This window comes from Myotis myotis, unplaced genomic scaffold (genome assembly GCF_014108235.1).
Source record: "Myotis myotis isolate mMyoMyo1 unplaced genomic scaffold, mMyoMyo1.p scaffold_m19_p_1, whole genome shotgun sequence".
Classification (NCBI taxonomy): Eukaryota; Metazoa; Chordata; class Mammalia; order Chiroptera; family Vespertilionidae; genus Myotis; species Myotis myotis.
In genome coordinates, this window is record NW_023416313.1 from 22,877,587 (window position 1) to 22,890,681 (window position 13,095).

The following is a 13,095-nucleotide window of genomic DNA, read 5'->3' on the forward strand; positions in this document are numbered from 1 at the left end:
GAGATTAAGTAAAAGAATAATAATGAGCACAGATGGTTACCTACAGAAATATTTACAGAGATGTGTACCTACATGCGTTAGTATTCGCACATATAATCCTTTGCTCCATCAGCTAAGAAGGCCTAAAAGAAATGACACTGGGGTAGCAACAAACACATCTAGCACCCACACCCTGGTTTCTAATACCATTTGCCAGTAAAAGGAACAAGGCTCCTTGGAGAAATGATTCTGCGGCAAGAGCAGAAAATACACAAGAAGAAGCTGAGCATCTTGTAGTGGCAGAAAGTAAGTAGTTCTTAAAAAAAAAATAGAAAAAAGAAATTGCCACAATCATGTGGTGTGTCAAAGAGACCTAGGAGCTGAATACAAGAGCTTCCAGTGACCAAAGTTGAAATAATTTGAGCAACAAAATAAACTAGCGTTAGCTCATAACCCAAAATCTAAATATTCATGAGTTGCTTCTGACCTAAATGATTGGAAAAAAAATTAACAAATGAGGGAAGAAGAGACAAAGCTCCTGTGCAAAATAATTCAAAATTATGTAGATTCTTCACCCTGAAGGAGGGGAACCCCTTACGTGTGGGCTGCACAAAGCAACTTCCTGCTAATGAGAACAGCCTGGAAATGGGAAGGAGGTGGGGCAGTCACTTTCCGTGGAGAAACACAGCCAACACTGCCTCAGCCGGGTGATGAAGGTCAATATCAACACTCGTGAGTTATGTTGACAGTAAGTGCCTTGACATGATGAAAATGCACTTTACCTCTATGATCTTCCTCCCCAAACCCATTAACTCCAGTCCAATAATGACAAAAATATCAGGCAAATTCCAATAGAGGATTTCCTACAAAAGGCAAGACCACTACTCCTCAAAATGGTCAACATCATCAAAAAGAAAGAAAACCTGAGAAACTGTCAGAGCTAAGAGGAGCCGAAGGAGAAATGACAGGTAATTGTAATATGAGGTCCTGGATGGCGTCCTAGCACAAAAGGACGTTAAGGACAAACTGCGGCAAACTGAATAAACCACAGGCTGTGGCTCATAGAGATGTACCAGTATGGCTTCAGTAACTGTAATAAATGGTCCAAACCAATGTACGGTGTTAAAAATAGGGAAGGTTGGTGGAGGAGGGGTGGTAAATGGGGACTTCTATTTGCTCAATTCTTCTGTAAGTCTAAAATTGTTCTGAAAAGCAGTCTATGAATTGTTTTTAAAAATCACTTTGGAACTATGACCAAATGTTGAGTTGTCAAGCTGGGATTTGGACCATTGTTAATTGTTTTATGATTTGTATGTTCTCTATTTTTTTAGTTTCTCAGAATTAGAAAAAATAGAAATTTGAACAGAATTTGTTCCCACACATTATGTGAGTTAGTAGCTATGTTGGACAATTTTACTCAGCTTTCTTATTTATATTAACACCAGTAAAAATCTCTTATAGAATAAGGCAAGGCTTTAAGCTAAAAATTGCCGAGCTTCTGTGTACACAAATCTTCAGGCAAAAAGTAGGGTATATTTCTACAAGTGGAATTTTGTACCTCCTGCCACATTATATTCTCAGCAAGGTTACACCCACTTTTATTGGTGCTCTGTGTCTGAGGGTGCCCATTTCCTTGCTACCTACACACCACTAGGCATTATTATTTTCCTCTATGAGTTTGATAAGTAAAGAAATCTTACCACCTGTGTTTTCATTTGCAGTCCTATTATTGTTAATAGAGTTGAGTATTATTATTCTTCATGCTCACTGGCACTTGTTTTTCTACTTCTGTGAGTTACCTATTCGTGTCCTTTGTCCATTTCCCCCTGCTTTATATAAGCTCTGTATACTAGTAAATGTTTCAATATTATCATTCTCTAATTTCTGAACTCCTATGACACCATTCCACTCTTCCTCCTCCTGCTTCTGTGCCCACATGAAGGTTAGTGCCCACAGCCCTCTCTCTTTCTACTCTGTAATTCTCCCTTGAGCTATCGAACCCATACAGATACAGGCAAACCTCGGAGATATTGCAGGTTCCAGAACACCACGATAAAGCAAGGATGGTAATAAAGTGAATCGTAAATAGCTTTGCTGGTGGAGGGTCTTGCCTTCAGTTTGTAAACAATGCAAGACCTATGAAGCGCAATAAAGCGAGTTATGCCCCTATCTAATGGCTCTCCTAGAATGGAAGCTCAAAAGGAAAAAAGACCGTGACTGTCTTAGAGTCACCCTGCCCAGGTTTGCCTGTCAATGAAGGGTTCCTGGGACTTCAGTGCTCAAATTGGGACAGCCCTGAGCAAACCAAAATGGTCGCTCATCCTAAACATTAGGTGCTCAACAAATAGTTGCTGAGTGAACGGATGGTGGCTTCCAGCACTGCTATTCCAGCCAGATGGTTCTTTTGGCCGACAGATCTCTGCCAGAAGCCAATTCCAACATGTCATAATTTCAAGAGTTTCATCAAAAGGTTGATGGAACTTGGGGACTCAACAGGGTTGAGTCACACATGTAGTCACCTGTTGAGAATGGCTGATGGCATTTCCCCAAACCTGAATAGGATGCATTAAATTGATTGCTTGGCTGCCAGACAGTTCAGAGCATCTTAATCTACATGTTATTGCCTCCTACTGGCCAAACACCTGAACAGCCGTAGGCTAATTTCCCCATTCTGACAATGGACTCTATGGGAAACCTGACCCTTTGATCTGTATATCTCTGCCTCGCCTCAGGACAAATTGTGTTAATAAAAAGCATGGGGTCCTGAGACGAGGAGAACTTAGATCTTAGTTTCCTTTAAACTAAGCCCCTATGACCCCCAAATGCCTCTCAAAATTATGCTTTGTCTCTGGATTCCTATTTAATCTACGCACAGTCTTCTCCAGATTTCCTGAACCCTTCTTGATGCTGGAACAAGAACCCTGGCAGATCTCTATTTCTAATGGCTTTGTGGAGAGCACCATGTGAAAAGTAGATATCTCACTTCTAACATGTCCAGAACTCTCTCCCCACTCCTTCCCTGCCACACACACACACACACACACACACACACACCCTGCTCTTTTGTATTCACTTTCTGAGAGAATCTTTTTTCTCTGCATTTTAGAATTCCAATAATCCCGACATGTTTCTCAGTTCCCGGTTTTGTAAGGTGACTGGCCGGGGTTAGGGTTGTACTCTGTGCTTTGGAACTGATGCAGATTAGCTGCAAACCTCAGGATGGTTCCATTCCCTGTGGTCTGTTACCCAGGCCTTCTACCCTATGGTTGCTTCCTTAGTTCTGATGTTTCTAGAGAATATCTGTGCTCAGTATTTTGAAGGTAATGAAACTTCCTTATAGACACAAGCATCTTACAGACACAAGCATCAGTGAAAACAGCAGAATTGTTATTGATAGAAGTTTAGGTTCAGCATTGGGTTTCATAGCCATGAATATCCACTTTATGAAAAGGCAGCATTATAATTTGATTGTGAGGAAGCTGAGACTCTCAAACTAGCTTGAAGCATGAACTTAAGTTATTCTGCTGTATAAATAAAATTGGTAAGTCATGGCATCTATGACTTTACCCCCGTAACACATTTTATGACGAATTTCCAGAGACGGCAATTGACAAAATCTGCTCCATTTTGTTCTGTCTGTGCTTGTATCAGTCAGCTTCGGCTGTCACAACAGCGTATTATATAATGTGTGACTTAAACAATAGAAATGCATTTACTCACAGTTCTGGAGTGTGAACGTCTGAGACCAGGGTGCCAGCGTGGTCAGGTGTTGGTCAGGACTCTGTTCCTGTCTTAAAAGTAGCTGCCTTCTCGCTGTGTCTTCACTTGGCAAAGAGAGGCCTCGTGCTTCAGGCTTCGCGTTTCTCCTGTTTTTTCTTATAAGGGCACCTGTTCTAGGTGACCAAGGCTCCACCCTTATGACCTCATTTAACCTTAATCACTCCCTTAAAGGATCTGTCCCCTTGGAGGACTTCGGACTCAATAATGAATTCGGGGACAATTCAGTCCATACCAATGCTGCGCTTCTTTTTTAGAGTTGAGTTTAACTTGATTCTCACAAACATGGTTATTAACACATCGTTAATACAAATTGCTTCATTTTTTAAAGCTTGTTTCCCATGTGGGCTGTCAGCTGCCCCTAAATACGCCTGTGTTCTCTATTAAGGTGAACTCCATACATCTGTTGCTGTTGTTGCACCTCGCTAACAGTTAACCCAGTGGTTCTCAACCTTGGCTGCACATTAGAGTCACCTGGGAATCTTTTTAAAATCCTGATTTCTGGGCCTCATCCTCCGGAAATTCTGTTTCTTTGGTATGGGGTGGGACCACAACATTAGTAACAAAGAAACAGAATTTCCGGAGGATGAGGCCCAGAAATCAGGATTTTAAAAAGATTCCCAGGTGACTCTAATGTGCAGCCAAGGTTGAGAACCACTGAGTTAACCGAACACAATTCTTTTAAACCTCTTTTCCACACCCCTGGAGAGTTGAGTGTATCCTTATCTGAGCATACATTTTATCACCTTCTTACCACTTGTAAGCACCTATCTCTACATCCTTTACCTCCTTTCTCTCTTCTGTTTCTCTTTTTCCAATCAAGAGATATTTCAGCCCCTTACCCATCTATCCAGCAGTACTTCTCAGCTTTTATTTGTTATATGTGTGCATGGTTGAATATGCTGAATATGTCTGTTTCTGTATAAATTATGTTTCAGTGAAGGAGTGGTGCCTTCTATCTAGCCCCGTGCTTTACATTTCCCTGAGCTCTTTTACCTAGAGTAACTATTCAGTTCTCACAATAAGTCAGAGTAGATGTGTGGTCAGATAAATATACAGGGCTAAAGCAGTATCTCCCTTTACATCATGAAAGCTGAGATTCAGAGGTGAAGCAATTTGCCAAGTTACTCCTAATATCTTGCTTTTTCCTAACCTCAATAGCCTTTCTTTATTAGTTGAGTAACTGTGTGCATGAATGTATCTCTTCGTCTATGTATCCTATTTCAGAATCTCATTTTTGCGGTATGTGAAACAAAGGTTCACTACGTACAAATTGTGGAAAATTGATATTTTTTGCCACAGATAAATGCCAGTAAATATCTAATCATTATATACTGTGAACTCCACCATGGATAGCTGGATGATTGAATGCATTGAAATGAAAAATACTAAACTTTATATGCTAAATATGCCTGCCAACATCCATTCTGGGCAACCCTACATGCAAGAGTGTGTCTCTAATGATTGAGAGATTAACAGTTTTCTAAAGATACTACCCTTAAGTCTGTTGGTGCTAAAGACATGACCTTTCTTAAATATCTTATTCAGATCATCCGTATTGTGGACATTATCTAGTTCTAACAGATAATGTTTTAGTCACTTGTCATTATTTCCCAATTTATTTCCATATCACCCTCTGTAATGGCCACAATTCTCCAGAGAAATGGAACCTATAGTATATATATATATATATATATATACACACACACACACATCTACATATATACACATACATATACATGTATGACTAAGATCATATATAATATATACACATATATATGGTTGAGATTATACGTGTGTGTGTATATATATATATAACATGTTTATATATAAAGGATATATATTATATATATATACACACAAAGAATACGTACATATAAATATTTATTATAAAGAATTGCTTACCCTAGCTGATGTGGCTCAGTGAATAGAAGTCAGCCTGCGAATTGAAGGGTCCTGGGTTCAATTCTGGTCAAGGGCGCATGCCCAGGTTGCAGGCTCCATCCCCCATAGGGGGATCTCTGAAATCAATAAAAATATATTTTAAAAAATATTGGCTCATCTGATTATGGAGGCTGAGAAGTCCCATGATCTTCCCTCTGCATCTGGAAACCCAGGAAAGTGAGTGGTGTAGCCCCAGCCTGAGTCCAAAGGCCTGAGACCCAGCAGTGCCAGTGGTGGACGTCCTGGTCTGAGTGCAGAAGAACAGGTCCCAGCTCATGCAGAGAGTCAGGCAGAGAGAGGGAATTCTCCCTTCCTCCACCCTTTTGTTCCATTCCCGTCCTCAATGGATTGGATGACGTCTGCTTGCATTGGAGAAGGTAGTCTGCTTTACTCAGGCTGCTGGTTCTGGCTGCTAATCTCATCCAGACATACCCAGACAGTGTTTAGCCAAATATCTGAGCATTCCATGGGCCGGTCAGGTTGACAAGTATAGTTAACCATCACATCCCCTTTTCTCCATTTACTCTTGCATCTTGTGACACGTGAAATAAATTTTGAGTAACTGAGTTGCAGTCCACTTCTAAATGACCTTATATTGTGTTTGTACTTAAACACTGAAGAGTTGGTTGTGAAGGTGCTTTGTGACTTTGAAAAACATTAAGAACATTAAGTGTGGGCGGCAGGTGCAGCCGACCCTTTGGTCTGGTTCGGTTGGCATTACTCCGCAGTGGAGCTCTGACTGTGCGGACTGGTTCTGAGCTGCAGGGAATACATCACAAGCACCTTCGTCCCTCCACCTAACAATAAGTCAGATGACAAGAATGCCACCACCCACAGCCACAGCGCTGGACATGCTGTCGTCCTCGTGAGCAGTGTGCCTGCAGGGTTGCAGTACTGGCTGCATGGCCATGCATGGTGGCCCTGCCAAGGGCACCAGCTGGAAGAGCCAGCACAAGCAAATAAGTCATCTGGAGTCCCTGTCGGAAGGGGGCATAGCACGTGACTTGAGCAAGTAGAAGGAAAAAGGTTATTGAATTAAACACCCTATATTCAAGTGCTGTGTCTGCTTAGAGAGGTGGTCTCGAGCAAGCCAGTTGATGCCTGTGAGCCTAGACATCCTCCTCTGCAACTCACCCTACTTCACAGAATTATGAACATTAAATGAGATTATAGATGAGGGAGATGGTGTACAAATTAATGTGGATTTTATTATAATAATAAAGGGGGAGCTTATGGAAGGGAAGGAATGGTCCCACCTGCCTTGCGTGGGGACTGGGTTGGAAGTAATAGGGCATCTACTAAAGAGCATGTTATTCAACTTGTTATAGCACCAGTTGGGGATGGGGATTTCTCCTTTCCCTTCCAGCTGCCCCCAGGAGTAATGGCTCATAAACAGCAGCCCAGGGAGCACTTGCCCACCTCTCTGCAAAGAATGGCATCCATAACCCCCCAAAAGACTCCACCCTCACCTCTTTCCTGACATCCCACCACAGAGCAAAGGCAAGGACATACTGAGGCCACCAAGACATGGAGAACACTTCAACCCCTCTGTTCTGTTTGCTACAATAAAAACTGCATGCCATCACCCTCAGGCCCCAAAGAGTCTCAAACGGCAAGCTCAGGCGAAGGAACTGCACATGAAGAGCAGAGTGGGGGCAGGGGGAATCGCAGTCTGCCCAGTGGAAAAGACACATCATTTGAAGGCTTAGAAAATGTTCTCTCTAAGCCTTTGAAAGCAGTGGCTTAGATATGTCTATATCCGCATAGAAAGAAGGAAAGGAAGATACAAAAAGCAGAGGGTCCTTTTACATTTAAGTTCCCAGTTGTAATGAACTCAACAGTTCATAAAATACTTCTTTTTTTTTTAATTGAGGTGAGGTTGATATAACACAAAATTAACCATTTTAAAGGCAACAATCCAGTGGCATTTAGTACATTTATATTGTTGAGCAACTGCCAACTCTATCTAGTTCCACAGCATCTGGAAGTATTTCTTAGGCTAGAATTTTACAGTGAGAAACTACATCTATAATAATGAAAGCATAATATGCTAATTAGGCTGGATGTCCTTCTGGATGACCTTCCGGATGAAGCCAGGGCTTCGAGGGAAGCCTGGGTCCCAGGTGCCAGAGGCAAGCTGGTGCCAGCAGCTGGGGGAAGGAAGGTCTACTCTTGCACGAATTTCGTGCATTGGGCCTCTGGTTTAAAAATATTGGAAAATTTTCTTAGACTTTTCATCAAATTTGGACTTAACTCCCAGATTGTATGTGAGCACTCAGTTGTATTATTGCTTTCTACCTAACGAATAGGACTTATCTTCAGTGTTCAAGAATGGGCCAATTTAAATATGTTTTTACACTTGACCAGGTGGGTGGGAGAGGTGATTCTGGATTTCTACAGACCAGTGAAACCCCGTATGTTTATGTTCGATATGTGTTGATAGAGTGTTTAAACAATCCAATAGGAAATTGAACGTTATTTCAGACCTATGCATTTCTCCCACACAGGGTCTCACAGGCAGATTGATCAAGGGCATAACTAATAAACATGGACCTAAATGCAAAATCAAATATAGCCCCTCAACTCTCCACCAAATTTCTCCTACAAACTGACAAAGTTGGTTTAAGTGAAAAAAATGAGCTTCTTAAACATTGAGGTCAGAAGGACGTGGAAAATCTGATTCTCTTTTGCTGGTGGGAGTGAATGCTCTACTGCTATTGTGAACAAAGACGGAGGCCTCTGGCTCCTAATTTCTGTGACTGCCCTGGTGTCATCCATGTGCACTCCCCATGGCTACAGAGCTAAGAAATGGGCTGATTAGGAAACCAAGACCAGATTGCATCTTGTCGCCTCCACTCTTACTTCTAGCCTCTTAAACTTGGTCCTGCATTTCTACCCTTGTTCTGAACCACTGACCATATGAGCTGGACTTTGCAAATGACTTGGACTAACTCTTTCTCTAAATCGCCTCTCCCTGGCTTGGCCAATGAAGGCATGTTTCATGTGTTACCTTAGAGCTATATCCACACAGAACCCAGAAAAGTCTTCCTGAAAAGTATGGTAGCAATCTTCTCTTTTCGTATTTCTCTTGGTGCTATTTCTCAAATAGTAAGATAAGTCTGAGGCAGGATCCTGTCTCAGACACTTGAAAAGTAACTGCTTCATGATTTATGAGCATTCCACCTACAGGAAGAATCGATAGAGAGAAGGAAAAGGAGAGAACAATCCAATAAGTAACTTTAAGCCTACAGCACATTATTACTTTTCTGGAGTTTCTTTATACATAGTAGGCGCTCAATATATATTTGTTATTTGAATTGGATGAGGATATTTTTTCTTCTCCGGCAATCTCTAAGGAACATTTGCCTTGCTATATGATCAAATAATTATAGCATTTGGTGCCAGCTGTGCAACTCAAATGAATAATTATTTTTAAATAGCCTTCGATTTTTGTAGTGATGTGCTGTGTTCCCCGTCCTGCCCCTTCAGTGCTTGCTGAGCATTATTCATGTGACCTCATCTGGTGCAGTGGGTCCCAAATTCTAGATTCATGTATAACCTGATTTTAAAATCCAGATTCCTAGGTTCCCTAACCACAGTGTCCTTTAGGTCTAAAAAGAGATCTGGTAACCTATATGTTAACAAGGCCCCTGGGTAATCCAGGTGCAGGTAATCCATCGAGCATATTTTAGAAACTGATCCATAGACTTGACCCTGCCCTCGCCTCTGAGACCAGCCTTATTTAGAGCAGACAGAAGGTGAAGAACCAACAATCTGTAAATTGCTAGTGCAGTAATGCCACTCCTGCCCTGGGACCTGATCTTGTTTGACTAGTCACTGTTTCGTCTTCTTTCCACTTCATGTCCAGAATCCAGCCTTGGATCTCGATAGCTGAGCCCACGATCTTCCCTGGAGAGGGAGAACTGGCGATTACTAAGTCCCCTATTTAATGTTCTGCCTGTCCACCAGGTCCTCCGGCCATGGCCAAACTCCACCTGTATGCTTTTTGGATTCCTCCTGTGGCTACTGTTGAAAGTCTTCCTTTCCCCTACTGTGCCCATGTGGCTTTGCTGGGTGCCTCATCCCAGCACTAATACCTCACCCCTTGTGACAGTCAGCCCTGGCTGAGGATGCTGACTGTCCTTTTCCGGAATTAGCCAAGGGTAGTAGGATAATCACTAGACTGTCTACCCTTAAAAGATCATGCTCATTTACCCAAGTTTAACATAAGAGATTTTAGAAGAGGAACTGTTAAAAGTGAGAACATTATTTTTTTACATACAACCTTTGGTCCAAATCAAATGCAGATTAAAATCAAAATGTTTTTCCTTGGCCTTCAGGCTGATACACTGAGTTAGAGTTAGAACACCCTTATGTCAAAAGAGCCCTCTCTGAGCCCTCATTGACCGTATGAAATAACGGAGACCAAGGTGGAGTTCCTCCATTCAAGTTCCTTGCAAAAGGAGACATTGGAACCATCTTATACATACTGTTTTGTAACTTACCTTTCCACTTCACAGTATATTATAAACAACCTTCTTTGTTATAGACTCTATGTTCATAGAGTTCTAGAACATAATTTGATACATCCTTTGAATAAAGGTGTCATAAAATACTGCAGTGCCCCCCTTTGCTGGGCACTTAGGTTGTTATATCAGCTCTTTACTGTTAAAACAGGTTCAGCAGACATATTCTGTTAAATCTTTAGTACATTCTTCATTATTTCCTAAAGACAAATTTTTAGAAGACAAATTGCCAAGCCAAAAGTTTTATATATGTTTTTAAGGCTTTTAATACATATTGCCAGAATAACCTCCAAAGAAGTATGGGATCAATTTTCACACCCATCAGCGCCATGTGGGTATTTTCTCACACCCTCACATAAAATTGAGCATGTTTTCCTTTGCCAATTTAATAGTAAGAAAATGATATCTTGCTCATATTTTGAATTGTTTTCAGTTACCAGTGAGGTTGATAGTAGCATCACATTCAATGATTTTATACTTCTTTTATTTATAGCTGAGTACATCTGGGGCTTAAAAATCATACAACTGCCTGGCTGGCGTGGCTCAGTGGTTGAGCATCGACCTATGAACTATGAGGTCATGGTTCGATTCCAGGTCAGGGCATATGTCTGGGTTGTGGGCCTAATCACCAGTAGAGAGCATGCAAGAGGCAGCCAATCAATGATTCTCTCTCATCATTGATGTTTCTCTCTCTCCCTCTCCCTTCCTCTCTGAAATCAGTAATTTTTTAATCATACTATTAACTTTTAAAAAGCACATATTTGTTTGAGAGCTTACGTGTTTGATATTTCAGGGTTCAGCATGTCATTTTTCTGTGTCATAAACAAACCAAAAATATCTTAAGAATAGAACAACTTTTGTTGTATTATGTAAACTTCAGGAAAATAAATTTGCTACAAAATTCTGTATTTTCGATGTCTAAAATGATATGCAATCTCATTTCTCAATATGTGAAGAACTTATTATAATTTCAATGTAGTTCATCTAATTTTACTTATAAAATAATTCATGGGGGGGAAAGTATTCATTCTCATTAAACAAGGAAACTGGTGGCACAATGTTCATTGTAACCTATTTGTCCTATTTATTGAGTGACTTCATGATGTGAATACTAACATGAACTTTCTTGATGATACGCTAACCTGAACTTTCTTGTTGAAACACAGGGACTGTTAGGGGAAAAATATGGGAACATCCGGATCCCTGGAGAAGTGGAGGCCTCAGAGTTTGAAATGATTTTGGACGCTGCCATAGAGGCGAAGCTAGAGACCAAGTTACTGGAAGAGTGGTACTGTCGAGATGAGAACTCGGTGCCAGCAGCTTATTACCTCAGACCCAAATCAGAAATGCTGAAAGGCAACAAAAATGCAGTAAGTTACCCTTACTTTAAACTGCTTATGTCATCCAGGAGTGGTGGACTCACTGTTATTCTTTTTGGGCCCTAAATTTCCTTTTAACAACAAAATCCAAAGCTAAGAAACCTCCTAATTTTTTTTATCATCACATAAGGATAGTTTATTGATGAGAGAGAGAGAGAGAGAGAGAGAGAGAGAGAGAGAGAGAGAGAGATGAGAAACACCATCAATCTGTTGCTTCCTGTACACGCCCCAACCAGGAATCAAACCCGCAACCTAGGGATGTGACCTGACTGGGAATCAAACCTGCAACCTTTCGGTGTATTGGATGACACCCCAATCACCTGAGCCACCTGGTCAGGGCAGAAACCTTCCCGTTTTCGACTCGTTTTTCTTTTTATCACCTCAGACTTTCCTTCTGGAGTCATTTCCTTCTTTCTGAAGTATATCCTTTGGAAGGTCCACTAGCTCAACTAAGGATAAATTTTCTCTTAATCTGAAAATATTCTTATTTTTCCCATTTTGCTATGTCTTTTTATTTATTCTGATTAATAAATGCCATGCTTCTTATGTTTATAAACTGATATATTCTATTGGTTACGGAACGTTCTCAGCCACCATCTCATCAAATAATCTTTCCTCTATTTCCTCTGTTCTTTCCTTTTTGCTCTTTAATTAGATGGACGTTAAACCATCTCAGTCTGTCTTCCATGTCTCTTAATCCTCTTTCACATTATCAATTTTCTTATCTCTCTGCTTCTTTCCAGAAGATTGTTTTAGATCTTTCTTCCAGTTCATGTATTTTTTCTTCAGCTGTGTTCACTCTGTTCATACAGTGAGTTTTCAAGTTCAACAGTTGTACTTTTAACTTTGTGAAAGGTTTGTTTGTTTGTTTGTTTGTTTGGGTTTGGTTTTTTTGATTGCTGGGATGGTATTTTTAAATCTATTTTTTATAGTTTCTTATTTTTTAATTCAATATTTTTCTTTAACATTTCATACAAATTTACTTTATGTTCTTAAATCTTAAGAAGCATCTTGGAGTGAGGTTGACTCATACATGAGTATGATGGAAACATCGTTGTCCCCTCTCCAACTTGGTTCCTCACTGTACCTACCATGTTTCTCCTAAAACTGAATGAAGGGGGAAGAGAAAATGGGCGGGTCTCTTTATTGCAAGAGAGACTGATAAGGGGGCACAGATTCCATCCCTTTTCCAAAGAGGACAGCCTGGTACATTAGCCCCAGGCAGCTCTAAGAGGAGGCAAGCCCTGGTTTGGCGACAGTTCTTTGTGGAAGGAGCTTGCATATTGCTTGTTCTAGTATGTAACATAAAGCGTTTTCTCCATGCAATATGAAATCATGTCAGAATCCTTGATTTTATTTCTTTTCCCTCACATGCATTTTTCAAAGTAATTATCTGCAAGCATATTGCTTCTTTGGAGAGAAATACTGGGGTAAACCCAAACCATTCCCTGGTTAAATGAGCCAAGAGTAAAGGTAGTAGCTAGTCAATG

General features: G+C 40.7%; 1 protein-coding gene across 1 annotated transcript in view; it reads left to right on the forward strand.

Moving 5' to 3' along the window:
• NWD2 (NACHT and WD repeat domain containing 2) overlaps window positions 1–13,095 on the forward strand; it is a 148,225-nt gene that overhangs the window by 119,183 nt on the left and 15,947 nt on the right. Inside the window, exon 4 of the mRNA XM_036331078.1 lies at window positions 11,393–11,596. Coding sequence (XP_036186971.1) covers window positions 11,393–11,596 — 204 coding nt within the window. The remainder of the gene's footprint in view (window positions 1–11,392; window positions 11,597–13,095) is intronic.